At 39.6% G+C, this 27,078-nt stretch overlaps 1 protein-coding gene across 3 annotated transcripts; it reads left to right on the forward strand.

Annotated features, from left to right (window-relative positions):
* Positions 1-9,320: 9,320 nt before the first annotated feature.
* Positions 9,321-25,685, forward strand: Fcrl1 (Fc receptor like 1). 3 transcript variants are annotated; one of them, XM_020183024.2, is made up of 11 exons: positions 9,333-9,449; positions 14,032-14,052; positions 16,441-16,722; positions 17,645-17,932; positions 18,104-18,382; positions 18,674-18,790; positions 19,641-19,665; positions 20,630-20,712; positions 20,921-20,992; positions 21,575-21,606; positions 22,494-25,684. In XM_020183024.2, exons 1-11 carry the CDS (start codon positions 9,419-9,421, stop codon positions 22,563-22,565), a joined length of 1,302 nt encoding a protein of 433 aa, XP_020038613.1. In that variant the 5' UTR covers positions 9,333-9,418; the 3' UTR covers positions 22,566-25,684. The 3 variants fall into 3 exon arrangements, with proteins under 3 accessions (XP_073903867.1, XP_020038613.1, XP_020038615.1); XM_074047766.1 differs by lacking the exon at positions 14,032-14,052 and having other exon boundaries at positions 9,321-9,449; XM_020183026.2 differs by lacking the exon at positions 21,575-21,606 and having other exon boundaries at positions 22,494-25,685.
* Positions 25,686-27,078: the final 1,393 nt, after the last annotated feature.

A 27,078-nucleotide genomic window follows, 5' to 3' on the forward strand; every position in this document is an offset into this window, starting at 1 on the left:
GTATCACATTTTCTTTATCCATTCATCTGCTTATGGGCACCAAGGTAGGTTTTATAACTTGGCTGTTATGAATAGTGCCATGATAAACATGGGTGTACAATTATCTCTATTGTATTCCACCTTTGATTCCTTCAGGTGTATCCATAGGAGTGGTATTGCTGGATCATACGGTAGTTCTATTTTTAGCTTTTTAAGGACCTCCATAGTGATTTCCATAATGCTAGACTAATTTACAATGGTATAAGACTTCCTTTTTGCCCCTACATCCTCATCAATTGCTTTTTATTTTCTTGATGATAGCAATTCTGACAGGGGAATCTCAATGTAGCTTCAAAAAATATTTTTAGTACTGAGGATTGAACTTGAATCTTCAGGCTTTCTAGGCAAGCACTCTACCACTTAAACCATGCTCCTAGACCTTTTGATTTGTGTTTTGTTTCAAAAATAGCATCTCACTTTTGCTCAAGCTGGCTTCAATTCTTGCTCTCCTCCTGCCTCTGCCTCTGGAGAAGCTGTGATTATAAGTATATACCACCACAACTGGCCTTGATGTAGTTTTAATTTGTATTTCTCGGATTCATTTTTTGTGTTTTGGAACAAATTTACAAATCAAATAAGTCATAGCTCTTGATAATTTTTTCCTGAGATATATATAGAAAAATCTCTCCTTTTATGGAAATATATGTAGAGAATGTGTACCCCTAACAATACAAAGCAGAGATCCAATAAACAAGTGACTTATTTTGTGTACTAAAAATAGGACTATCATAGAATTGAGCAATACCACTCCTAGGGATATACCTGTAGGAACCAAAGGTGGCATAAAATAGAGATAACTACATACAAGTAAGTGTAATATTTTGAAAATGAAATCAGGGTTATGTGCATGTCAATCCCCAGCCATTAATCAGTTGTGTGATTGTGTTAGCTTTTGCTATGACAACAAATTGCACTAATATCTCATGGCTTATACTGTAAACTTTTATTTCTTACCCAGGCCTATTTTGGGCTACAGGTTACCTGAAGTTTTCCTAGGCTCATCTGGCCTGCACTGAGCTGGGCTCTAGTTTGTGGGTTCAGTTCAAGTTTCCTCCAACTGTCTTCTTATTCTGGGAACTGGATTGAAGCAGCAGCCAAGCCACACCATGCAGGTGCAGTTAAGTATCTTCTTGGGTGTCTGAGATGCCTTGTACACTTACAACCCTTTGGCCAAAATGTGTCATACATCCAAGCCAAAAGCCAGACAGTCAGGGACACAAACTCCTCCCAAAGGATACTTGAGAAAGTCATCTGACAATGAGAAAGCATGAATATTGTCTCATAGGAGGGGGGCCAGTAGTTGAGAGCATCAATCCAATCTATTACAGTAATGTGGAACAAGTTTCTTCTTCTCTATGGGTCATATTGTTTCCATCCATAAAATATGGAAATGAAGATTCCTCCTTTGAAAGTTCATTAGCTTCATATGAGCAATCCTCAGAGAAATAGGACCAATAAATGCACAAATGCAGCAGGCCTTATGTATCCATGGAGTCTGCATTCACGGATACAGAACATGTACAGACTTTTCTTCTTGTCATTATTTTCTTAACAACTCAACAGAACTGCTGTTTACGTTGTATTAGGTATTAAGAGTAATCTAGAGATAATTTAAAGTATAATAGAGGATGCTCATAAGTTATAGGCAAATACTACAATAATTTTAAAAGAGATTTTGGGATCTATGGGGGTCCTGGAATCAATCCCCCATGGATATTGAGAGACAACTGTATACAGAGAAAGAGGTGTGTTTCAAGGAGTTGGCTTATGTAATCTTGGATGCTCTAAAACCCAAAGTCTGAAGGATGGGTCAGCAAGGCAGAAGTTAGGGATGTGCCATAGTGCAGTCAAGTCTGTTGCAAATTCATTTCACTGTCACTTGAGGGATGTCAGTCTTTTGTTTTATTCAGACCTTTGACTAGTTGAATAAAGACTGCCCACATTACAGAGGCCAATCTGTTCTATTCAGAGTCCACCAATTTAAATGTTAATACCATCTGAAAACTATCACAGAAATATCCAGGATAATGCTTGATTACATATTTGGATGCCATGGCTCAGCCAAGTTGGTACTTTCTCCAGACTTGCATCTGAGCTCAGATCACCTCTCCTCACTGCTTCATCGAGAGAAAGGTATAGATTTCCCACAGGTTCCATCTCCAGCTTCTAGTGAGAATTATCCTAACTGTAGACTCAGCACCCTCACCGGTGTTCGTGTTATTAGTAACAGAAAGTAGACTGACATACAATATTAGAAAATCAAATCCAACAATACATTAAGAAGATAATGCATCATGTTCAAAACACATTTATTCCAGGAATGCAACATTTGGTTGATGTTCAAATATCAATATATTCACTGTATTGTAATGGGGCTAGAGATGTAGTTCAGTGGTAGAGTACTTACCTAGCATGTGTGAGGCCATGGGTTTGATCTTCAGCATAGAACATATACATATTACTATTATCAAAATGAAAGATAATCAAGGTGAACATGTCAATAGAGGAATATTTGACAAAATTTAAAATTCACTCATGATAAGAACTTTCAACAAAGTAGGAAAAGACATGAACTTCCCTAATTTTGATATTTGAGGCATCTTTGGAAAACCCACAGTCAATATACTTAGCAGTGAACAATGAATTAATTCTGCTTATGATTGGAACAAGGTAACTATGTTTGCTCTTACCTCTTCAATTAAAAACTGTGTTGGAAGTCTTAGCTAGCATAACAAGGCAAGAAAAAGTATAAAAACTGGAAAAGAGGAAATCAAGCAAGATGGAGGATTGTTGACATCCCTAAACCTCAGCAGTAACTAACTACTCTGAAGAAGGAAGACTGGGGGACCCCAAAAGACACCCATGGGGTTCCATAACCAGCAAGAAGCAAAGTCCTCTCTGAGTCCACAAATAAAGAAGCAACTAACCACAGGAAGAATGATTTGCAGTTCAACACTCTTGATCCCACACCCTGAAGACTTGGCACAGGTCCACTCCAGTGCAGTAGTCCTGCTTCTCAGCACATGTAAGAAGTCAGAGCTCAGTGCTACCCTCTGCTATGTGACCTGCTACCCCATACCCTAAAATGCCAGGGAAACCTGTGCCCCTGCATAAGCAGGACCCAGAGCTCTGGCTACTCCTTGGGTAACAGAAGGTGCAAGCCAGCAGGCTTGATTCCCCCATGCTTGCAGTGCTACTCTACTGGGCTCCTGGAAGCCCATATTCATCAAGCGGGCCCAAGAACTCCTGCTGCCATCAGACTTTGTTCTCTCAAGACTGCAGCAGTTGCTATGGCTTTAGGAAACCCACACCCTGGCACAAACAGATCCCAGGGTTTCCACTGCCTTGTGGGCACTGGAAGATTCAAGCCTGCTGGTTATGCAGCCCCACGCACCTTCAACTTGCTACTCAGTGCCAGGAGCCTGCTGCTGCCATATGTCCAAGTGAATCCAAGGTCCACATTTTGTTATTCTGCTGGCTCCGGGAAGCTTTCCTCCCCACAGAGCACAGAGGCTCAGTGCTCACCACCAAGCCCTCGGGCAGGAGAGCCCCCACTGCCCTGTCAAAGAGTGGGAACCCAACCCTGCCACTGAGTAGTAATCTTCCACTCTGTGGGTGCCAAGAGACTTGCTTCCCTAAGGCACAAAAAGGCCCAGTGCTTCCCACCATACCTGGCCATGGGGAGAGCCCCTCCTCCTTCTTTAAAGAGTGAGAATGCCAGATTCCTTACTGAGAGGAGGAAAGTTGTTACTTGCTACTCAGTGGCAGCACCAGAAGGCCTGCATCCCCAAAGTGCTCAGAGGCCCAACACTTCCCACCTTTCCTGCCTGCAGGAGAGTCCAGCCTCCCTTGTCTAAGAGCTGGAATCCCAGCTCCTCCACTAAGTGGCAATTCATTACTTTGTAGCTGTCAGGAGGCCTGCCTTCTAAGGTGCACAAAGGTCTAGCACTCCCCACTTTGCCTGACAGTGGGAGAGTGCCCACTCCCCCTTTAAAGGATGAGAATGTCAGATTCCCCACTGAGGGGAGGAAAGTTGTAAACTGCTACTGTGTAGGCAGCACCAGAAGGCCTTCATCCCCAAGGTGCACAGAGGCCCAGAACTTCTCACTGTGCCTGCCCACAGGAGAGTCCCATCTCTCCTGTCCAAGAGCTGGAATCCCAGCTCCTCCACTGAGTGGCAATCCACTACTCTGCAGATGTTAGGAGGCCTGCATCACAGTGCAGAGACACAGAGCTCCTCACTGTGAATGTGGGAAAGTCACCGCTCTTCCACCAAAGAGCAAGAACTCTTCCAGCTCCCTCACTGAGGAGAGAAAAGAGATAATCTGCACCACAACAAGAGCCCTGCAAGGGGTAAAGTCTTCAGCATACCCACCTCTGAGGAAAACTGTTGGAACTCCAGGAGAGAAAACTCAAAACCTCAACCACAGGGGCACAAGGGAATAAAACCCTAACCAAAAACAACTCCAGATGAGTAAATCTTAATGCAGAATGAAACAGCAAGACAACTGCTCTTCTTCAAAGGCCAACTCCACCACTAAGGATCTAAACACCTGTGTAGAGGAAAAGATATCAAATAATGAATTTCAAAAAAATGATTAATAAACTCAAAGAAGAAACACAAAACTAGCATCTAACCTCAAAAAGGATGTGAATAAACAATTAAATGAGCTCAAAGAGAATACAAAGAAATTGATAAAAGAAATTAAGAAGACTATGCGGTATATGAAAGAGGAAATCAATAAGATATGGAAACCCTGAAAAATAATCAATGTGAAATAAATGACTCAATATCCCAAATAAAAATCTTTATTAAAAGCTTGGTAAACAGAGTGGAGCAAGTTCAAAATAAAAATATTAGAACAGAAGACAAAGTAGAGGAATTAGACCAAACAGTAAAAGATAATACAAGAATGCTAAGAAAATAAGAATGGAGCATGCAAGACATATGGGACACCATGAAATGACCAAACCTATGAATCATAAGTGTAGAAAAAGGAGAGGAGATACAAACTAAAGCCACTGACAACCTATTCAATAGAATAATAGCTGGAACTTCCTCAATCTTGACAGACAATCACCCAGGTGCAGGAAGTTTACAGAAACCTAACTGTCAGGACCAAAATAGAAACACCCCCAGAAATATTTTAATCAAAACACTCAGCAAACAGAACAAAGAAAGAATACTGAAAACTGCAAAAGAGAAAAGACAAATCATATATAAAGGCAAATCCATTAGAATAACAACAGATTTCTCAACACAAACTCTAAACACAAGAAGGTCATGCAAAGATATAATTCAGGACATGAAAGAAAGCAACTGTCAACTTATACTATTCTATCCAGCAAAACTATCCTTCTTAATTGAAGGAGAAATTAAAATCTTCCATAATAAGGAAAAACTAAAGGAATTCATGACTTCTAAGCCAGCACTATAGAACATACTTATAGGACTTTTACATACAGAAGAAGAAACTAAAGTGAGATAGTAATACTCAAAAAGAATAATCCTTTTTGAGCAAGTGGATCAGTAAACAAGGAAAAGGTAAAACTAAAAAAACAGGGGAATAAAAATGACTGGAAAGAACAGAAACCTCTCAATATTAACACTGAGTGTAAATAGACTCAATGCTCCAATCAAAAGACATAAACTAGCAAATTCGCTTAAAAAAATAAGAACCAACCATATGTTGCTTACAAGAGACTCATGTCACTGAAAAAAATAAACACTGGCTTAGAGTCAAAGGGTGGAAAAAGGTTTTTCAAGCAAATGGACCTCATAAACAGGCAGGAGTACCTATACTCATATCTGACAAAGTAGACTTCAGACTGAAATCAGTCAGAAGAGACAATGAAGGCCACTTCACATTAATTAAACAATTCTTCAAGCGGAAATATATATCCTTAACATATATGCACCAATCACAAGGGCACCCATCTACATTAAAAAAAAACTCTAATGGACCTAAGAGCATAGATAGACTCTAACATAGTGATAGTGGGAGACCTGAATACTGTCACTAATAGGTCATACAGACAAAGGATCAACAAAGAAACTTCAGAGCTACTCCACATATTAGACCAATAGACATACCTACAGAGTATTTCACCCAACAACCAGGCAATACACATTATTTTCTGCAAGTCATTGAACTTTCTCCAAAATAGATATTTTAGGACACAAAGCAAGTCTCAAAAAATTCAAGAAAATTGAAATAACACCCTACATCATATCAGATCACAATGGAATAGAACCAGACACCAACAAGAAAAGAAACCACAGAAAATATTCCAACACAGGGAGTCTAAACAACCCACTGCTTAAAGACCAGTGGGTGACTGAAGAAATAAAGGAAGAAATCAAAAAGTTGCTAGGATCTAATGAAAATGAAAACACAGCAGACTAGAATCTGTGGGACATAGCAAAGGCTGTGTGCTAAGGAGAAAATTTATAATTATAAGTGCCTACATTAAGAAAAAAACAGAGACCTCTCAAACAACCTAATGATGCACCTTAAGCTCCTAGAAAAATAAGAACAAACCAAACCCCAAACCAGCAGATGGAGAAAAATAATAAAGATCAGGGCTGAGATCAACGAGATTGAGACCAAAAAAACTATACAAAGAATCAATGAAACAAAAAGTTGTTTCTTTGAAAAGACTAACAGAGGTCTGGGGTGCCTGGGAAAGGGCATGCATACAAAAAAAAAAAAAAACCATGCTGAGAGATGGAAATGTTCTAGATTGTGACTGTGTTTACATTAGCGTATAATTTTGTCAACAATCATTGCACTGTATACTTACAATGGATTCACTTTAATGTATGTTAATTATACCCCAAGAAGCTGATTTTTAAAAAGCCTTTATTTCTGGGGAGGAAGGAAGATTATACTCTGAAAGTATAGCCTTGGGAAGATATTTTAATCTGAAGAAACTCTGAGGGCCCTGGAGCAGGATACATGAGTACAGGAAAAAGAAATGTGAAATACACAGTGTGTGCAAAACTCCTTACACCTTGGGTTTAGAGGGCACCACATTCTTAAGGAAGAGAATTTTCTGTGTTGGTCCCAACACTTTAAATTTAGCAAATTTATCTCTGCATATAAGCCCATAAGCAAAGCTGTGGGTGCACCTGTCACATTTTCAACAATTTCCCAGGGGCTTTTAGCCTGGTTCTCAGCACTGAACTCTTTTCCTGTCAGGTTTTCACATCCCTAACCACTGCATTCTGTTCTCAGTCTTCCTGTTTGGACTTGATATCTGGATTTGAGTGGCATTCCTGAATAGCACATTTCCATGTTCTCTAGCAGCTTAGTTTCCATACCTTGTTTGGCTATTCTTAATCCTAGATACTCAAAGATTCAAGAAAATTTGAAAATTAGGATAACTTATTCTCCTGTAATCCATAATCTGAATTAAACACAGGCTTGGGAGGGGGCTACAAAGTGGTACCTCTAGTATACTAAGTAGAGCAGTGGGAGAGATTACAGATATCTTGATTTTGGGATGAGGTGAGGGGTAATATCACAAATGCCAGAGGTCATGCTACTGGTGAATTCTTCCTAAATGCCCAGAGGCCAATCTGCATTTGCTTATTTCCTGTATTTTATTTTAAAACATTCTTCAGATTGAAGTTCCCCATGGTTTTGCTTTTCAGCTGTTTCACGCTCATTTATTGATGCACAGTTTAAATATGGAAAATTAGATCTGTATGAACAGCTTGACCTTGTACAAATCATTTGTGATAACTAGCAGACACTATACATAACCCAGTGACAGCCCCATCAATTCCTGGCTTAATGACATGTTTGCATAGTGTGACTACACTAGAGACTGCTGAGAAAGAACAATGTGTTGATTAGACATTGGGGAGACATCCTTAGCAAAGATGCTACTTGAATTTCAGCAGAACTAGTCAGGAACAGTCTTTGGGAAGCCTCATTTGAGACACCTGAGTTCTTTTTTTGTTTCTCCCAAATTCTTCAATTTTGATTCTTTGAATCCATTATGTCTAGTCAGGATGCTTATTGTCAACTAAAAGTGAAGACAGTATCCTCAGAGAGGTAAACTCTCCCTCATCCCCCCACCCTCCCAGAAAGTCCCTTCTCCATTGGAGATCTTCCTGAACAAGCAGACTGGGTTCTGGTCCCATGAGGTTCTGAGATGGGTCAGTAGAGTACAGCATGTTCCATGAGGCCTTTCTACAATCAAAATGGAATTGGAGAACCTCTTCTGTTTTCCATTTCAAATTATTTCCAGCCACACTGACCAACACAACCTACCAGGGGTTACACAGTAAAATTGAATGATATCACAAAGGCATCCCAACAATAAAATACTGAAGTGTAGTGTTCTAGACTTGAACATAAACTCCATCAATATCAAATTACCAGAGTTCAAAGTCCAAAATTAAATCTCCCTACAAGTTAAAGTTCAGAGATGGGAAAATCAGAAATTAAATTATCTCACCCTCAATCAAGGCACAGTTCAAAGACATGAAATTTTAATTTCCTATTCTTTTTAATCCTAGTGACATTTCCTTTTTAGTAACAAATATTAATTGTACAAAGGGGTTTTTATTACAATATTTTCATGCATGCATATAATGTACTTTGATCATATTCACTCCTACTACTTCCTTAACCCCCCTCTCACCTCTCTCCTTTCCCCCCAATTTTTAATGGCTTTCATTTTGCTATTTTCACATGTGCATATAATGTGTTTCAATCATATTAACCCCCATCCCCCCAACAGTTCCTCTTTTACATTCATGTAATGTATATTATTTGTGTATATATATGTATATATATATACACATACATATGTCTAGATTCCACATATGAAGAAAATATTTTTCTTTCTCAGTCTGCCTTATTTAGTTTATGATGATCTCCAGTTCCACCCATTTTCCTGCAAACAACATAATTTCATGCTTTTTTATGGGTGAATAATACTCCATTGTGTATATACACCACATTTTCTTTATCTGTTTATCTGTTGATGGGCACCTATGCTGAATACATTGCTTGGCTATTATGCAGGTATGGGTGTGCAGGTATATTTACTGTATGCTAACTTATATTTCATGGATACCTGAGTTCTTGAAGGCCTTTGTGTATATTTTATCCACGAGTTGTGGAATTGAACAAAATCATAAAAAGGGAGTATCTTAAATGTTCTTAGCTAATATACGAGAGGAAATATAAATTGGCCATTGGAGAGCTTTTTTCTTCTTCTTCTATTTCTGTAAACCTGTGCTGAAGGGTAACTTCCGATCCTGACTTCCTCAAACATCCGACAAGCTGTCACCTCTTGACTCTAAAGTGGATTACTTTTTTGATGAGGTGCATCTTCCTTTATCATCCTTGACCTGGCCCTCATGCTGCTGAGGCTCTTGCTGGTGATCTGTGGTAAGTCAGACAACTCAAAGCAGGGTCTGGGATGCTACCACACTAGACTGTACCTCCTGGAAAGCGATGGGGGCTTCTTAGGGTTGTTTCTGCCTGGTGTTGTTCTGAGATACTCAGCAATTCTCAGATTTCTACTTCCAACTGAGTGCTCAGAGTCAGGCAGAAATAGAAAGCCAGATTCTTTGAAGGAAACTATCATTTTAGTTTTTATATCATAGGAAATGCTCACTGCCTGTCTTCCTTTCCAGTATTAATCTATCTTTGTTCCTGATTTCAACAGCCACAAAAATTGTTACACCTTGGACTCTCAATTCTTTGTTTCTCTTATTATCAACATTTTTCCTTTTATCCCTCTGTGATGACCCATTCCTACTGCCAAACCTTAGAACTTATTGCCCCTTAGTTTTCAACAGTCTCTCCTCTCCATTGTATTTCTAGCTTACTTTCTCTATCACTTTCTCTCCAAACTGTCTTTGGCTCCCTAAGGTTACTTTTCCATTATCAATTATTACACTTCATATGCTCACACACGATTACTCTGCTTAGATGCTGCAGCCCATCACCACAACACTATTTAGGCGACACTCTCAACTCCCTTCCCCCACAGTACTGTCCTGATAAACACATTTTTTCTGCATGCTTTATACCTATGCCTAAGAAGTTGAATAGAACTTTAAATACAAGGACATCCCTGCTGTCTTACCTCCATTTCATGTGGAGCCCCAAATATCAAGGGGTCATGATCACTACCAGGCAATAATCCTACACATTTATGGCCTTGTTCTCCTACTCATAATGACCACTAATTCATACCTTCTTCTTTCTTTTAAAATGTATCCCTTTTTATTCTCAAGCTATAGCTCTTCTTCACATTTCATTGCAAACACAAAAACAACCACAAAAAATTTCCTCATATTTCTACTGCTGTACCTACCAGCCCACTCAGCTCTGAATTCGTACACTCTGCCTCCCCTCCCCCACCATGAATATGACCTCTCTCATTCTATCAAAGACAGGACTCTTTACTTGTGCATTGGGTCCCAGTCCTCTCTTCATTTCTCAAAACTTTCCCTCCACCATTAAAACATTTCTTTATTGTTGATTATTTCCATAGATACACAAAAATGCTGTAATATCTTTTATCTTAAAATTATAAAAATATGACCTAAAGATTATTTCATTCAGTATACCAATTCTCTGCCTCTTCATGTTTTCAGTGAGTTGCTTTGTTTCACTTCCTTCCATCCTTTCTTCTTTTAAACTTCATTTTTAATTTTTAATTACATCAAGATTCACCTTTTTTTTGAAACACTGTGATTTTTGACGAAAGTTTAGTCATGTGATTATCAACACAATCAAAGTATAGATCATTTCTATCACTTCAAATGTCTTCAATGTCTTCAATTTCTATCACTTCAATGTCTTTATGGTCAGCTGTTCTCCTATTCCTAACCCCTGGCAACTGCTAAATTGTTCTCTTCGTTGTTTCTTGAACCAATTTCAACTAACCTTTTATCACCACCACTCCACTGAAACTGTCCTTGCTAATATCATCTACCACCTCCATGTTACCTCATCCAGGAGTCCACTTCCATCCTTATTTACTCAGCATCTCAGGAGCATGCTTTTCACTTGGCTTACAGAATACCATACTCTGTTGCTTCTCTTTCCTGCTTAATACTGATACTCCAGTGCCTGTGCTGGATTCTTTACTGACCTTAAAGTGTTGGCAATTCCCAAGGCTGAAATCTAGATTTCTCTTCATCATATTCACTTCCTATATTATGTTATTTTTGTCACTTAATGTGTCATTTTAGGATTAAACTCAAACTTATGTCTCCGGCCTTGACCTCATCTTTGAGTACCTTTCATGCATTTAATGGATATTCAGGTGTCTAATAGGCATCTTAAACAAACCTCTTTTATTAGCATATAATAGTTGTACTGTGGTATTTATATATGTGCTTAGACTATATCTTAGTTAGATTTACCCCCTCCATTGTTCTCCCTCTTCCCCTTCCCTCTTTTTAGAACAATTTCAACAAGTTTCCTTCCTCTATTTTCATACATGAATTTGAAACACATCCACCATATTAACACTCATTCATCCTTTCCTTATGCCCATCCCCTCCTCAGAAAAGACCTGTTTTACCCTTTGTCCTTCATTTTTTAAGAAAGTGCATATTGATAGTCCAAGGAGGTTTCTTCTTGGTACTTTGGGCCTGTATATATCATGCTTTAATCGATTTAACTCCCCATTACTTACTCTTTCTCTATCACCATGTTTCCCTAATATATAACAGTTTACAATGCATTACACTTTATTACATTAATATATAGATGGGTTGCTAAGCAGTTCTCTTGATCTTTCACCTTTACCTCTACCACCACAAAACTTAACCTATTTATCCTTGCAACTTCTGCATTTTAGTTGAGGTCATTAACCAACCATTCTTCCTGTTGTGGCCACAAATTTCGAATTTATTCTCTCTCTCTCTGTCTTTCTCTTTGTCTCTTTCTCTGTCTCTCTCATACTTTCTACTCTCTAATACTTTCTATCTAATCTATATTGATTCTACTTTAAGATTTTTAAAAAATAGTTTTGTTGTATTTTTGAAATTTAAGCTAAAATATGATCACATCACAGTACCAAGGCTGCCTAATCTGAGCCATTATCTATCTGAGTCATTATTGATAGTCTCCTTGACTAAATACCTACTAAGTTAGTGGGAATTTAATTCCCTGCTTTTCTTGTACTTCTATAGCATGCTTTTCTCGTGGTATCAGAAGGATCTAACAAATATAAATTAAATCAGAATTGTCTATGACTCTCCATCACACCTAGAATGAAATCCCAAATTGTACCCAAGTCCATAAGGACCCCAGGACTGGCTCCTGCCACTTCTTTTTTTTTTTTTTCACAGTTCTGGGGTTTGAACTCAGAGCCTACACCTTGAGCCACTCCACCAGCCCCCCTTTTTGTGATAGTTTTTCTTGAGATAGGGTCTTACAGACTATTTGCCCAGGCTGGCTTCGAACCATGATCCTCCTGATCTTTGCCTCCTGAGTAGTTATGATAACAGGTATGAGCCACCAGTACCTGGCTCCTGCTACCTCTTGCATACTAGTGTCTACTATTGTCCTCCACCTCATTTGCTGCAGGGTCAATTGTCTTCTCATTCCTCCTTGGACAAGCTCTTCCCCCGCATCAAGGTCTTCAGATTTTCTCTTTTTCTCTGCTCAAAATTCTCTTTTCCAAATAGTCAATAGACCTGATGACAACCTGATTTTCCACAGGTTTCTTCTGAAATGGAATCTATCTAGATAATCAAGATCATACTGAGTACTTTGTAACTTATGTCTCTATTTTTCTTTTAGAACCAATCATTCTCTAACTGATTTAGTATATAATATGACTACTACATATTGTTTTTAGTTGTCTCTCCCCCACTGTAGTATAAATTCCTTGTCACTAAAGACCATTGTTTATATCCCTACCTGTAACCTCAGTGGCATGCTCAATGCATGTAATAAGCATTGAAACTCATTTGTTGTATGAATGAATACATAAAATATAATTTTTGTGCTAGCTAGCTCCCATTCATTCTTACTCCTACCTGAGGAACAAATTATTCAAACAAGACTTTAACTAAAAAAGTGGGCATTTCAGACCAAACATAATAAAGATAATAATAACAATGAGACAATTGTTATTGGATGCTAAGGAAATTTTAGGTGCCATTCTAAGCACTTTATACATATCAACTCATTTGATCCTCACAAAACTTTATGTAGTAGATACTATTATTATCTCTGTTTCATAGAAAAGGATATTATGGCACAGAGAGGGGAACCATTCCTCCCCCTCCCCCCAGGGTCACACAGCTTGTAAGATAAAGAATGAAGATAAAAAACTTCACTATCTAAATACAAGCCTGCATTTCCCCTTTTGACCATTATTCCATAATATTATGGTTAAATTCTCGGGGTTAGGAGAGAAGCTTTGGAGAAATCTGTGCACTTTCTTTGGACCCAAGCCTCCTCTGCAGTTGGCAAATCATGGAACCCCCATGCCTTGAGCATGAGACCGTAAGCCTCCTTGCCCAACTTTGTTGCTACTATGAGGCAGTGAGTCCAGAGCTGGATCATTAACACTTTTCAGAGAAGGAGAAAGGAATGGGGACAACAGTGTTGAAGAGAGAGAGCTACTGAGTAGTTAAGAACAGAGGCATCATCTCCTAATCATAGATGACAAAAGTTTTTGGAAATTACTTTATGATCATAAAAAAAGAACGATGTGTTTTGTGGGCAGGTGGCCCGTGGGTGATATGGAATGTGGGGAAGGGAACCAAGAGAAAGAAGGAAGGAAGGCAGAAGAGAAGGGGAAAAAGTTAACAAGGGAGGGAAAATAAAAGAGGGAAGGAGGGAGAGAGAGAGTGAGTGAAGGATAGAGAGAGGTAGAGACATGGGGAGGGCATGAGGGAAGGAGGGTGTGTTGTTGGGAGAGCTCTCTAAGGAGTTAGACTTTTGTGTGCTCTGGGACTCACTACTCCGTACTGATCTTTACTGAATTCTCTTCCAGCTCCACTCTGTGAACCTGCTGGTGAGTTGTGTTTTCTTGTCTTCGTCATAGTCTGTGGTACCTTGTCACTCAGGTCAGAATAGGAGACCTGTGGATGACCCTCTGAGCAGCCCCTGCGTGTCTAAGACACATCTGGTGACAGTTTTTGAAGTGTACAGAAATCAGTGGCTCCCCTGGGCCCTGGGTAACTCTGAGCTGTGTCTGCTCAGCTAGGTGAGCAGGTTTTTCTCTACCATCTCCAGAATCTTATTTCTGGAAAGCCTCTGCATAACAGGGAGATGCCATTTGCACAAAGAAGGTAGAGGGCCTCACAGATTCATGTTAGAAGAGTCTTTGTTTGCCATGGTCTTCTGAATTGGGTACTCCACCACGGGCAATGGATGAAATGCCGAAGTCACACAGCCATGGGGAACAGCACTGCAGTCAGTCCTCAGGTCACCTGTGAAATGAAGCCATATGTTTGCCTCCTATCTTTCGCTCTACTCTGTAGCCACAGCTGTCTCTCTCAGACTTCAGTGTATGCAAATTTACTTTATTATTCTGATCCTGATTCAAAGTCTTACCTTTCCCAGAGGAGAACAGTAGGAAAATTTCTCACCACAAGGAATCTTTCACTAAAGCATATTCAAATCACACATGTGAGAACTACTCTCTTCTGTATAAAATACTAACCACAAGTTTAAAAGAAGTTGTTTTTCCCATTCAAATAACATAGGGTCAGGAATTCACATGATCAGAGAGGTCAAAATCAACCTAATCTTTCTCTTCCCTTATCTGATGCTTGTCTGAGTCTCATACTTCTTTTTTCCTAATTCTCCTCATTCAGTATGTCACCTGTTTTAATGCTAGTCATTCCTTGTGCTTGGTCACTCCTTTATGCCTAAGCCCAGGTGCCCAATCCTAGCCTAAGCACAAATCTATCAAAGATGAAAAAACAGTTTCCAGGTATTTTCCAGGTAATCTTTGTAATATGAGATTATCTGAAACAAATTCTGAACTGTAAGGCAGAGCTCCAGACTCTTACAGTTATCCCTGTCTGACTTCCTGCTCCATTCCCTCCTTGGTCCCATTCTGAGAAGTGGGTTGCAATGGCTTACTTGTTTTTATTTTGTTTTCTGCTCAGCTCCAAAAGCTATGCTGTGTGTCAATGGCCTGGGGACTACAGATTTCTGAGGAGAAAAAGTATGGGAACCATTCTGTAGAGGGAGCATTATTGTAACCATGGATAGAACTGATGCTTAAAAGGTTGAGAAGGGTAAAGCTTTATAGTAGAAAGGATTGGAAATTATAGATGCTGGCCCAGAAATCGTCCCACAGTGATCCAGAGCACTTGGCATTTTCATTTGGTAGGGAGGCAAGAAGAAGGGGAAGAAGAGAGAAAGAGAGAGGAAGAGGGAGAGAAAGAGAAAGAGATGGGGAGAGGGAGAGTGTTTCTTTTAGGACAACTATTAAAATCTCCCAAATGTTAGAGAATATGAGGATTAGATAAATGCACAAAGAGCCAGTGCTTTCAGAGTTGTGACATTTTGTGTGCTATTGCCTTGGTAGTAATAAGGAGAGCGGTGATGGAAAAATGCAACTTTAACCATCTTTATCCAGAAGACAACTCCTAAGTCATAAAAGGATATGTCCTGTCAGTTTAAGGCATGGGTTAAATTTGCTCCTCACATCATGGCTTCTGTGGAGTTCTGTTACAAGTTCTGGATGAAGGAAACTGGGCTGTAGGGATGATGGGCACAGGGCATTTCTAGGCAAGTGCACTCCCTTTCTTCCAACAGGACTAATTATGGTAGGGGTAGGGCAGGGTCAGAAAGAGGTGAATAGTTTCTCTATTTCATTGTCACAGTGACGGATCCTCCAGGTCCCATATTCTGTCATTGAGAGAGATATGGATCTGAGATGTCAGGGAAAGGAAACAGAAGGAAATAGCAAACATGGCCCATAGCAAAAATGAGAGAAATGGGTCTGGAGGTATAGCTCTATGGTAGAGCACTTGCCTAGCATGTGCAGAGTTCCATCCCTAGCAACACACATACACACAAAGAAGATGAAACAAATTCCTTCACTTTTCCTAAAACTTCAAGCTTTACCATCTCCAATGCCAACTTCAGTGATAGTCTTTAATATCCCTCCATTGACTTTGAGAAAGGGAATTTTAGCTCTTGGATAGAAATCTCGAAAAAGAATAAGACTGAAGTCAGAGGTGAAGGTTGCCTCCTGGAAGTAGATGGTGCTGCATAGGAGCAGGAAGTGCTGTAATAAACACTGTGGGTTCATGGTGAAGCCCATTTGCCACCCAGGGGATGTGAGGGATGTTCTCTGTGTCCAGCTGGCTGAGAACACAAAATGCCTCTCACCATGAATTTTGATTCCTATTGCCCTGGATTTGTGTTTAACTCTTCTCTCTAGAGTTGCTTCCACGTCCTGTGCTGAAAGCTCAGCCCTCCAAGCCTATAGAGGGGAGTTCAGTGATCCTTACCTGTGAGATCCAGTTCCTTCCACAGAAGTCAAATGTACAGTTCCAGTTCTGCTTCTACAGAGATAGCCAGCTCTTGGCGTCAGGTTGCAGCAGCTACCCAGAACTCCAGATACCTGCCATATGGAAGGAAGACTCAGGGTCCTACTGGTGTGAGGTAGAGACTGAGACGCACAGCACCACAAGGAGCCCACGGTTTCAGATCTATGTGCAGAGTAAGTGTTAGAGGGATACTCTTCCAGAGTCAGAGCTGGGGAGAGGAGAGCAAAATGTGACGTACCTCCCCTGCCATTCCCTGATGGTGGATGTAGCTATCCTGATGTCCTTCCCTCTTTAGGCTCAGCAAAGCAAGGTAGCAAGTGAAGGCTTTTTGGAAGAAGTGTGTGGAGTAGTCTTTTGGAAAAGGACTTGTGGAGGGGGTTGATTTTGAAAGAACACAAAGAGGGTGTTTCATTATTCTGAATTATGTCATTCCATGTCAGAGTTGAAAATTATGACATTTTCTTCCATAAAAAACAAATATTTAGTACCTACAGAGTACTAGGTAGTTCCAGACTTGCTAAAAATTCATTTATTAAACAAAATCTACCCTTACCCCATCCTACCACCATAAAAACCTTGAACAGCTTAAATACAATGGGAATAGGAGGCACTTTTCTAACACTTTCACATTGTAGTTTAATTGAAACCCTCAGCTGCAGGAGATAACTACATTATTCTCTCCATTTAAAGATGAGAAATTGGGTGTTAAAGAAGTTAAGTAATTTGATCAAGCATGTACAGCAAGTAAGAGTTGGAACAACCAATTCAATTTACAATTTGGACTTCCAGTCACTATGCTATTATGCCTTGATAAAGGAAAGTTTGAAAATCCAGGCAAGGAGAATCCTGTGTCCCAGAGAGGGAGGTGATACCACGTTCTCTGTGGTAATATTTTGGTGTCTTTCTCACCCTATAGTCATTAACCCAACCAAAGCTGATTCCAAGTCAGCAGAACTCTGCCCCCAAGTTATGCTATATAAGTTATTGACTTTGCCAGTAGCCTTTGTTTTTTTGACTATTATATACACCCCTTGTCGCTGAAACTCTTCCTACTCAGCACCATCCCCAACGTCCTGTTATCTCATGTTTCTGCAGGAATTCGCATCTCTGATGTAAGCTTGGTGACCCAGCCCCCAGGGGGATGGGTAGTGGAGGGAGACAAGCTGGTTCTCATCTGCTTGGCTGATAACGGCACTGGAGACATCACCTTTTTCTGGTATAGAGGGGCTCTGGGTTTAAACCTGGAAACAAAGACCCAGCGTTCACTGAAAGCAGAGTATGAAATCATCACCATGAAGGAGAGTGATGCCGAGCAATATTACTGTGCAGCTGACAATGGCTACGGTCCCACTCTCAGTGGGCTGGTGAGCATCACTGTCAGAAGTAAGTGATGCTTAAGGCTCACAGCTCAGCTAGCATGTTGCACTCTCATCTTCACATTCCCATGGACCACCTTGAGGAAGTTCAATGGGACTGATCCTCTGGGAACAGGCAGGGATATAGGCCTATTGTACCACTGGAGATCCCTCTCTGACAGTCCACTGTTTTTCTCAGTTCCAGTGTCCCACCCTGTCCTCACCCTTAGGACTTCTGAGGCCCAGATTGTGGTGGGAGATGTGGTGGAGCTTCACTGTGAGGCCCTGAGAGGCTCTCCCCCTATCCTGTACCAGTTTTATCATGAGGATGTGATCATGGGAAATAGCTCAGCCCCATCCAGAGGAGGAGTGTCCTTCAACCTCTCTCTGACTGAAGATCATTCTGGAAACTACTCCTGTGAGGCCAATAATGGTCATGGTGCCCAGCGCAGTGAGGTGGTGACTCTCAACATCACAGGTATAACTTAGGTTATAGCTTTCTTGGTCAATGCCTCTTTCCCAACATCTTAGAAGAAACTGAAACCAGACAGGGCTTCTGCTCATGGTGCTGCCATGGGTGATGTATCTGAGGGGCATGGAGGACATGGAAGTTAAGTGCCTTTGTTCTTTCATAAGTTGAAGGTCCTTAGGTAAATAAGGAAATGCCTCCTGGGAAAAGCAGTCTTTAAGCAGAGCCCATACCCAAGATGTCTGATTTTCAACCCACTCGCTTCCTCGCAGCAGCTCACATACCAGTCTTTCCCCTCAGTGCCTATGGAGAACAGAATCGAAAACCTCACTTCAAGAATCCTTGAGGGACTGCTCGGCACCATCAGTCTCATCATTGTGACCCTATTATTTTGCTACTGGTTCAAGAGAAAAATAGGTTAGTATTTATATAGATTGGTATTGTGCTACTGTGACCTTTGTTTTCACTAACAGGCTGGATTTGTGACATGTATACTGCAAAGGATAAATACATGCATTAAGTCACCTTACACACAGATGTACTCACAAACTTCCAGAGCCTACTAAAGTAGTGTAACATTTTTAGTCAGGTTCTTTATCCCCCATATGTCATCAGCTGACATTCAGCTGATTCTTATTCTTCTATTCTTCTTAGATATAAAACATAATTATTTAAAATAATTAACCATTCACCTGAGAGAAAAACATTTAACAGCTTATCCTGGCCAGCTCTTGGTTCTGAAGTCAATGCACCAACTCTTATTCACCTTAGGGTATTGTCAAATGAATTTCCTTCTCTCTGAAGTATGCACCATACATCCACAGGTTCTAATCATTGCTGGATCTTCCTCACTTTCCTGCTGAACTGTTACCTTTTTCAGGAGGTTTCACCTATGTGTATATGACACATCCTGCAATTGCTCTCTTCTATTACGGATTGCAAGTTATGTATCTTCCCACTTTATCACAATTTGTAATTGCATATTCGTTTATGTATTTAACTTTGCACCTGCCTCCCAGGACTTTTGGCAGGATAAGATTGAGTGGTGTGGCTACAAAGCATATTGTAGACATGAGGTTTCAAACACCTGGGTTCAAGTCCTACCTCTGGTACTTACTTCTTTGGGAAGCTTACTTAACTATTCCAGACCTGAGTCTCCTCATGTATGTCCTCTGGTCACATGATGGTGTCCTGGCAGTAGGTGCATCACTGCACAAGTGGCTGTATGGAAACATTGACATGTATACCCATTTTTTTTGTCTTGCAGGAAGATGCTCAGGTGATCCACTCAGGTGAGACCCCCTGCTTTCTCCCTAGGTTCTGATAACACAGCAAAACTTAAAAAAAATTGAATTGTCTTCTCCCATGAGCTTTCTCCCTGTCATCTTATACTTAAAACTCATTTCTGAGTTGTCTGACTGGCAACTTTGACCCTTTGCTTGCTATTTCCCCTCATTTAGATTTCATGTGGTAACTAATTACTTTAAATTATTTCACCATTTCCCCTATTGATGCCACTTAATAAATTTGCAAAATAAGAAAGTTCCATTGCTTTAGCTAGGACCATTCATTCATCCAAACAGTCAGCCAATATCTGAGGGTTTATAAGTCATTCTGTTGACTGCTGAGAGGTGTGACTACACGGAAAGAGCTTGAGAGTCTTATTTTAGGGTAAGTAAAATAAACACAGATCTCTGAAATGCAAGACAGAGTGATAACGTACTGAAAAATTATTGATGAGATTCTTTAGAGGTTTAGAAGGGGAAAACATCTCTAAAATACTTCCATCTAGGGATACCAATGTTTAGTTGATGTATTTTTATAGTGCATTATTGTTTATGATGACAATAAATAGATTTTTTCCAAATCAGAGTAATCTCTGGGGGTACATTACAAGCATAATCATGTTCTTCTAGTTGCTTGTGCTGGCTAGCTACCTGCTTTCCATATTTCTTTGTTTAGTATTTACTGAGCCTTTCTAATGTGAATGGGTATGGACAACACTACAGTGAAACAGTCACCCAAGGACCTTACACATATGCAATAGAGCACTGCAGTATCCCACTCAGCCTGTGTATAAGGCTGTGGTTCATAACACACAGCTGCACATTCCCGCTGCTCATTGTTCAGTGCATTTGTATTCTCAGGACCATTTTAACAGGCCTCTCTCCTTCATATTTTACAATCTCAGATAATTATATCTGGGACATTTGGGATGCAGTCCCAGACAGATAGTATGTATTTCTGTATTTGCAGGACCTTTCCCAACCCTGTACCCCAAGAACCAAGCTACCTCAACTCATCTGACCCTGTGCAGCTACAGCCTATATATGAAAATGGTGAGCCTTCCCAAATGACCTGGGTATGGCAAGCTGGGAGGTGGACCAAAATGATGTCTGCTCATCAAAACTGATACTGCTGTGCCCCAGTTTCTCTGCATATAAATGAATCGTCTGTTTTCATGGTTCTGATAGGCAGTGGGTATGGAGTAAGTTGAATGACAGGAAGAAGCAATTATGTACTGATGTGTTCTTTTTTCTCTTTCAGTGAATGTTGTAAGAGGGGATGAGGTTTATTCTTTGGTGTACCAAATCCAGCAGGAACAGGAACCAGCAGCAGGTGAGACACAGGGTATGTACGTGTGTGTATGTGTGTGTGTGTGTGTGTGTGTGTGTGAATTTTTCTCTGACTTTTGTCTTTCCCAGAACCAAGAGTATGGCAGTATGGCAGTGTTACTCAGAGCGGCTGCCTCTGCACTTTGTGCTACTGTAAGCATCACTGTGCCTACTTGAAGTCTGACTTTTGCTCTGGAAGCTGCCTTGAGTAGAGCCCTGTGCTAACACTAACTTGGTCTATGCCATGCTTCATATGGCAGCCTCAAAGATAGTGGCCTTTGCCTGCTCTCTTTAAAGAGCCCTACACATTCCATCACAGCTGCCTAGTTGCTGTGGTTGACCCATGCTGTACATGGCAGGCCCAGAAAAGCTGAGAGGTATAAAGGCATCCCTTATGCCAGAAGGGGCATACTTACCCACTCATCCTAGGCTGTCAGAATTTCTCTGGATACTAAGGTAATCATACTTGTGAAAATCAACCGATGGAAATGATATGGATGAGGAAGAAGCCTTTATTAACAGGAGTTTAGTGATGAAAGACTTTAAGTGTAAGTGGGATCTCAAAGCACTGACTTTTCTTCCACAGCTGAACATCTGAGAACACATGGTGAGAATAAGGTGAGAAGGTCTCCTATTCTTCTTCACTTCATGCACTTTTTCTGTTTCCTCTGGGAATGGTTCTCAAACTTTAAATAGTGCCACCCCGAAAGAGGTAAAATCTTATAGTCCCTTACTACAACACAATGAAAGTAAAAACATTTAGCTATAACAGTAAGGAATTAAAAGGGAATTTTGGAGAATTACATGTACATGTAGCTTAGCAATGGACATATGGAGGCTTTGTAGTTCAACTGCAGTGTATAACTAGTTTTAAATTTCTACTTATTTGAAAATCTTTACCTTAAAACACTGTTAAACCATACATCCATCACTGCAAGATTAATGAAGCAATCTGTAGCAAACTAAGTTAATATTGAACAAAATTAGGCTAATAGTGATATGTTATGAAAAATCAGCAATTTGTGAATCTTGAACAATTCAAGATACACCTGATACCATAAAAATACTTTCTGAAAACTTTAAGTATTCCAACTCTGTCCAAGTGTGGATGACAGTAGGTAATTTTCAGTTTTGTCTAGTGTAGTATGGCAGCCAGATATCTCATGACAGAATTCAAGTCCTTGGAAAACTCCAGTGACATACTAAATTTAGTCTACGAATTCCAACATCCTTAAGAAATGACAGTTCATGGGACTGCCTAATAATGGCCCGTGAAAATGAGAGATCCATTTGCAGCTCTTCAGGAGCTCTGTAGCCTCCAGTGGGCTATAGGCCCTCTAAAAATGCTGTTGGTGGTCCACAGTCTTCCAAGAAGCTCTTATTTATGTGCTATGTGGGGTAACATGATACATGACACATCCAGGCTAACCAAGGAAGAGGGCCAGTGGAAGGCACATCTGCTTGTCTTTCCTCCTGTGGTCCTAACTATGTGACTTTGCTTCCAGATTCCCTCAGACATCTACTCTAGGATAAGGAAGGCAAATGTTGTGGATGTGGACTATGAAGACACCATGTAAAATTACAGAAGTTTCTGCTCTTTGAAAACCATCCATGACCCTGAGCCTCATACTCAATACGACCTTTAAGAGATTGTGGGGAGTCAGTTTTTTAGTACACCTCCTCCAGGTGCTTTTCTTCCTGAGATGATTCCTTCATCTACTGCAAAATGACATTGGCACAAACCGTGATGAAACCAATAGGAAAATCATCTTAGACCCAAGAATGAGAAGGACATGCAACCAGAGTTTGATTCCTGCTGGTCCTTTTGGGAATTGGTCAAATTGTGCACTTCTTTTCACAAGAGGAAATAGGATAGGATAAAAGAAATTGAGCTCTTGGAGTAGAAGGACAGTAAAACTTAGAGCACATGAACACAAAATTAGTCATTTCTAGGACTGTTTTATAAAAAGGAGCTGTGTCCATCATTTGTACAACTATTTTCTCTGTGCACAGTACAGATCCCTCACTCTGCCTTTCCCTTAGCTATTCTGTTTCCACTGAAAATAATATGCTTCAATATATTTCATGTTATTGTTGCCATGTTTTTTTGAGAAAGGGTCTCACTACATAGCCCAGGCTGGCCTCAAATTCACAATCATCCCCCAGTTGGGATTATAGGCATGTGGCACCATGCCTGGCCCCCTTTTACCAGTTTAGAATTAAAACAGTTACATAGAAAGTTATTGTGATTATACTCAATTTTTAGTGAGATCTTTGGTATACACAAGCCAATCTAAGTGCCCCATATTTACTATAGCCTTTGTAAATTTCATCACAACCTAAATCCTGTATCTATTGCAGCCTCTATAGGCTTTATGAATGCAGTGCTCCTTCTTTTATTCCCAAACTTTTGAAAATGTGTTAATATGGTTTGATGTCTGTATTCTAATTTTAAATCAATCATATAATCACTTTTGTAAATTAAAAGAATTTAAAGATAAAAAGTAAAAGTATTTCCTATAAGCTAATACCACAAGTGGTAACCATTGTTCAAACTTAGTATGTATGTATGTCTCTAGGTATTTTTGTATTTTCGTACAGTTATAGATGAATGTAAACATATAAATATCTGAAAGCATATCTATTTAACAAGCAATGTAATATTTTTAGATCTGTGTATAGATCTATACTATTTTAAAACACTGCATAGTATCTTGTTGTATAGATAAATTGTGACATATTTTTTCTTTTTTTTGTGGTGAGTTTACATATTGTAAAAATGATCATTTTTTTTCTTTTATTATTCATATGTGCATACAAGGCTTGGGTCATTTCTCCCCCTTGCCCCTACCCCGTCCCTTACCACCCACTCCACCCCCTCCTTCTCACCACAACCCCCTCAATACACAGCAGATACTATTTTGCCCTTATTTCTAATTTTGTTGTAGAGAGAGTATAAGCAATAATAGGAAGGAACAAGGGGTTTTGCTGGTTGAGATAAGGATAGCTACACAGGGCATTGACTCACATTGATTTCCTGTGCGTGGGTGTTACCTTCTAGGTTAATTTTTTTTGATCTAACCTTTTCTCTAGTTCCTGGTCCCCTTTTCCTATTGGCCTCAGTTGCTTTTAAGGTATCTGCTTTAGTTTCTCTGCGTTAAGGGCAACAAATGCTAGCTAGTTTTTTAGGTGTCTTACCTATCCTCACCCCTCCCTTGTGTGCTCTCGCTTTTATCATGTGCTCAAAGTCCAATCCCCTTGTTGTGTTTGCCCTTAATCTAATGTCCACATATGAGGGAGAACATACGATTTTTGGTCTTTTGGCCAGGCTAACCTCACTCAGAATGATGTTCTCCAATTCCATCCATTTACCAGGGAATGATAACATTTTGTTCTTCTTCATGGCTGCATAAAATTCCATTGTGTATAGATACCACATTTTCTTAATCCATTCGTCAGTGCTGGGGCATCTTGGCTGTTTCCATAACTTGGCTATTGTGAATAGTGCCGCAATAAACATGGGTGTGCAGGTGCCTCTGGAGTAACATGTGTCACAGTATTTTGGGTATATCCCCAAGAGTGGTATTGCTGGATCAAATGGTAGATCGATGTCTAGCTTTTTAAGTAGCCTCCAAATTTTTTTCCAGAGTGGTTGTACTAGTTTACATTCCCACCAACAGTGTAAGAGGGTTCCTTTTTCCAAACATCCTCGCCAACACCTGTTGTTGGTGGTGTTGCTGATGATGGCTATTCTAACAGGGGTAAGGTGGAATCTTAGTGTGGTTTTAATTTGCATTTCCTTTATTGCTAGAGATGGTGAGCATTTTTTCATGTGTTTTTGGCCATTTGAATTTCTTCTTTTGAGAAAGTTCTGTTTAGTTCACTTGCCCATTTCTTTATTGGTTCATTAGTTTTGGGAGAATTTAGTATTTTAAGTTCCCTATATATTTTGGTTATCAGTCCTTTGTCTGATGTATAGTTGGCAAATATTTTCTCCCACTCTGTGGGTGTTCTCTTCAGTTTAGAGACCATTTATTTTGATGAACAGAAGCTTTTTAGTTTTATGAGGTCCTATTTATCTATGCTATCTCTTAGTTGCTGTGATGCTGGGGTTTCATTGAGAAACTTCTTACCTATACCTACTAACTCCAGAGTATTTCCTACTCTTTCTTGTATCACCTTAAGAGTTTGGGGTCTGATATTAAGATCCTTGATCCATTTTGAGTTAATCTTGGTATATGGTGATATACATGGATCTAGTTTCAGTTTTTTGCAGACTGCTAACCAGTTTTCCCAGCAGTTTTTGTTGAAGAGGCTGCTATTTCTCCATCGTATATTTTTAGCTCCTTTGTCAAAGATAAGTTGGTTATAGTTGTGTGGCTTCATATCTGGATCCTCTATTCTGTTCCACTGGTCTTCATGTCTGTTTTTGTGCCAGTACCATGCTGTTTTTATTGTTATTGCTTTGTAATATAGTTTGAAGTCAGGTATTGTGATACCTCCTGCATTGTTCTTTTGACTGAGTACTGCCTTGGCTATTCGTGGCTTCCTGTGTTTCCATATAAATTTAACAGTAAATTTTTCAATCTCTTCAATGAATGTCATTGGAATTTTGATGGGAATTGCATTAAACATGTAGATTACTTTTGGGAGTATCGATATTTTTACTATGTTGATTCTACCAATCCATGAGCATGGGAGATCTCTCCACTTTCTATAGTCTTCCTCAATCTCTTTCTTCAGAAGTGTATAGTTTTCCTTGTAGAGGTCTTTCACATCTTTTGTTAGGTTTACACCTAGGTATTTGATTTTTTTTTGAAGCTATTGTAAATGGAATTGTTTTCATACATTCTTTTTCAGTTTGCTCATTGTTAGTGTATAGAAATGCTAATGATTTTTCTATGTTGATTTTATATCCTGCTACCTTGCTATAGCTATTGATGATGTCTAGAAGCTTCTGAGTAGAGTTTTTGGGGTCTTTAAGGTATAGGATCATGTCGTCTGCAAATAGGGATATTTTGACAGTTTCTTTACCTGTTTGTATTCCTTTTATTCCTTCTTCTTGCCTAATTGCTCTGGCTAGGAATTCCAGTACTATGTTGAATAGGAGTGGAGATAGTGGGCATCCTTGTCTGGGTCCTGATTTTAGAAGGACTGGTTTCAATTTTTCTCTGTGAAGTATAATGCTGGCTGTAGGTTCGTCATATATAGCTTTTATAATGTTGAGGTACTTTCTTTCTATTCCTAGTTTTCTTAGAGCTTTTATCATGAAATGGTGTTGGATCTTATCAAAGGCTTTTTCTGCATCTATTGAGATGATCAAGTGGTTTTTGTCTTTGCTTCTGTTAATGTGGTTTACTGCGTTTATTGATTTTCATATGTTGAACAACACCTGCGTCCCTAGGATGAAGCCTACTTGGTCATGGTGAATAATCTTTTTGATGTGTTGTTGAATTCGGTTTGCCATTATTTTGTTGAGGATTTTTGCGTCAATGTTCATTAAAGAGATTGGCCTATAGTTCTCCTTTTTTGGAGGTGTCTTTGCCTGGTTTAGGGATAAGTGTAATAATGGCTTCATAAAATGTGTTTGGCAGTTTTCCTTCCCTTTCTATTTTGTGGAACAGTTTAAGGAGGGTTGGTATTAGTTCTTCTTTAAAGGTCTGGTAGAATTCAGCAGAGAATCCATCAGGTCCTGGACTTTTCTTTTTGGGGAGACTCTTGATTGCTGCTTCAATTTCATTTTGTGTTATAGGTCTATTCAGGTGATTAATTTCCTCTTGGTCCAGTTTTGGATGGTCATATGTATCTAGAAATCTGTCCATTTCTTTTAGATTTTCAAATTTATTTGAATATAGGTTCTCAAAGTAGTCTCTGATGATTTCCTGGACTTCCATGGTGTTTGTTGTTATCTCCCCTTTTGCATTCCTGATTTTACTAATTTGGGTTTTTTTTCTCTCCTCATTTTAGTCAGGTTTGCCAGGGGTCTATCAATCTTGTTTATTTTTTCAAAGAACCAACTTTTTGTCTCAATAATTCTTTGTATGGTTTTTTTGGTTTCTATTTCTTTGATTTCAGCTCTTATTTTTATTA

The sequence above is a fragment of the Castor canadensis genome, chromosome 11, assembly GCF_047511655.1.
Source record: "Castor canadensis chromosome 11, mCasCan1.hap1v2, whole genome shotgun sequence".
Taxonomy (NCBI): domain Eukaryota; kingdom Metazoa; phylum Chordata; class Mammalia; order Rodentia; family Castoridae; genus Castor; species Castor canadensis.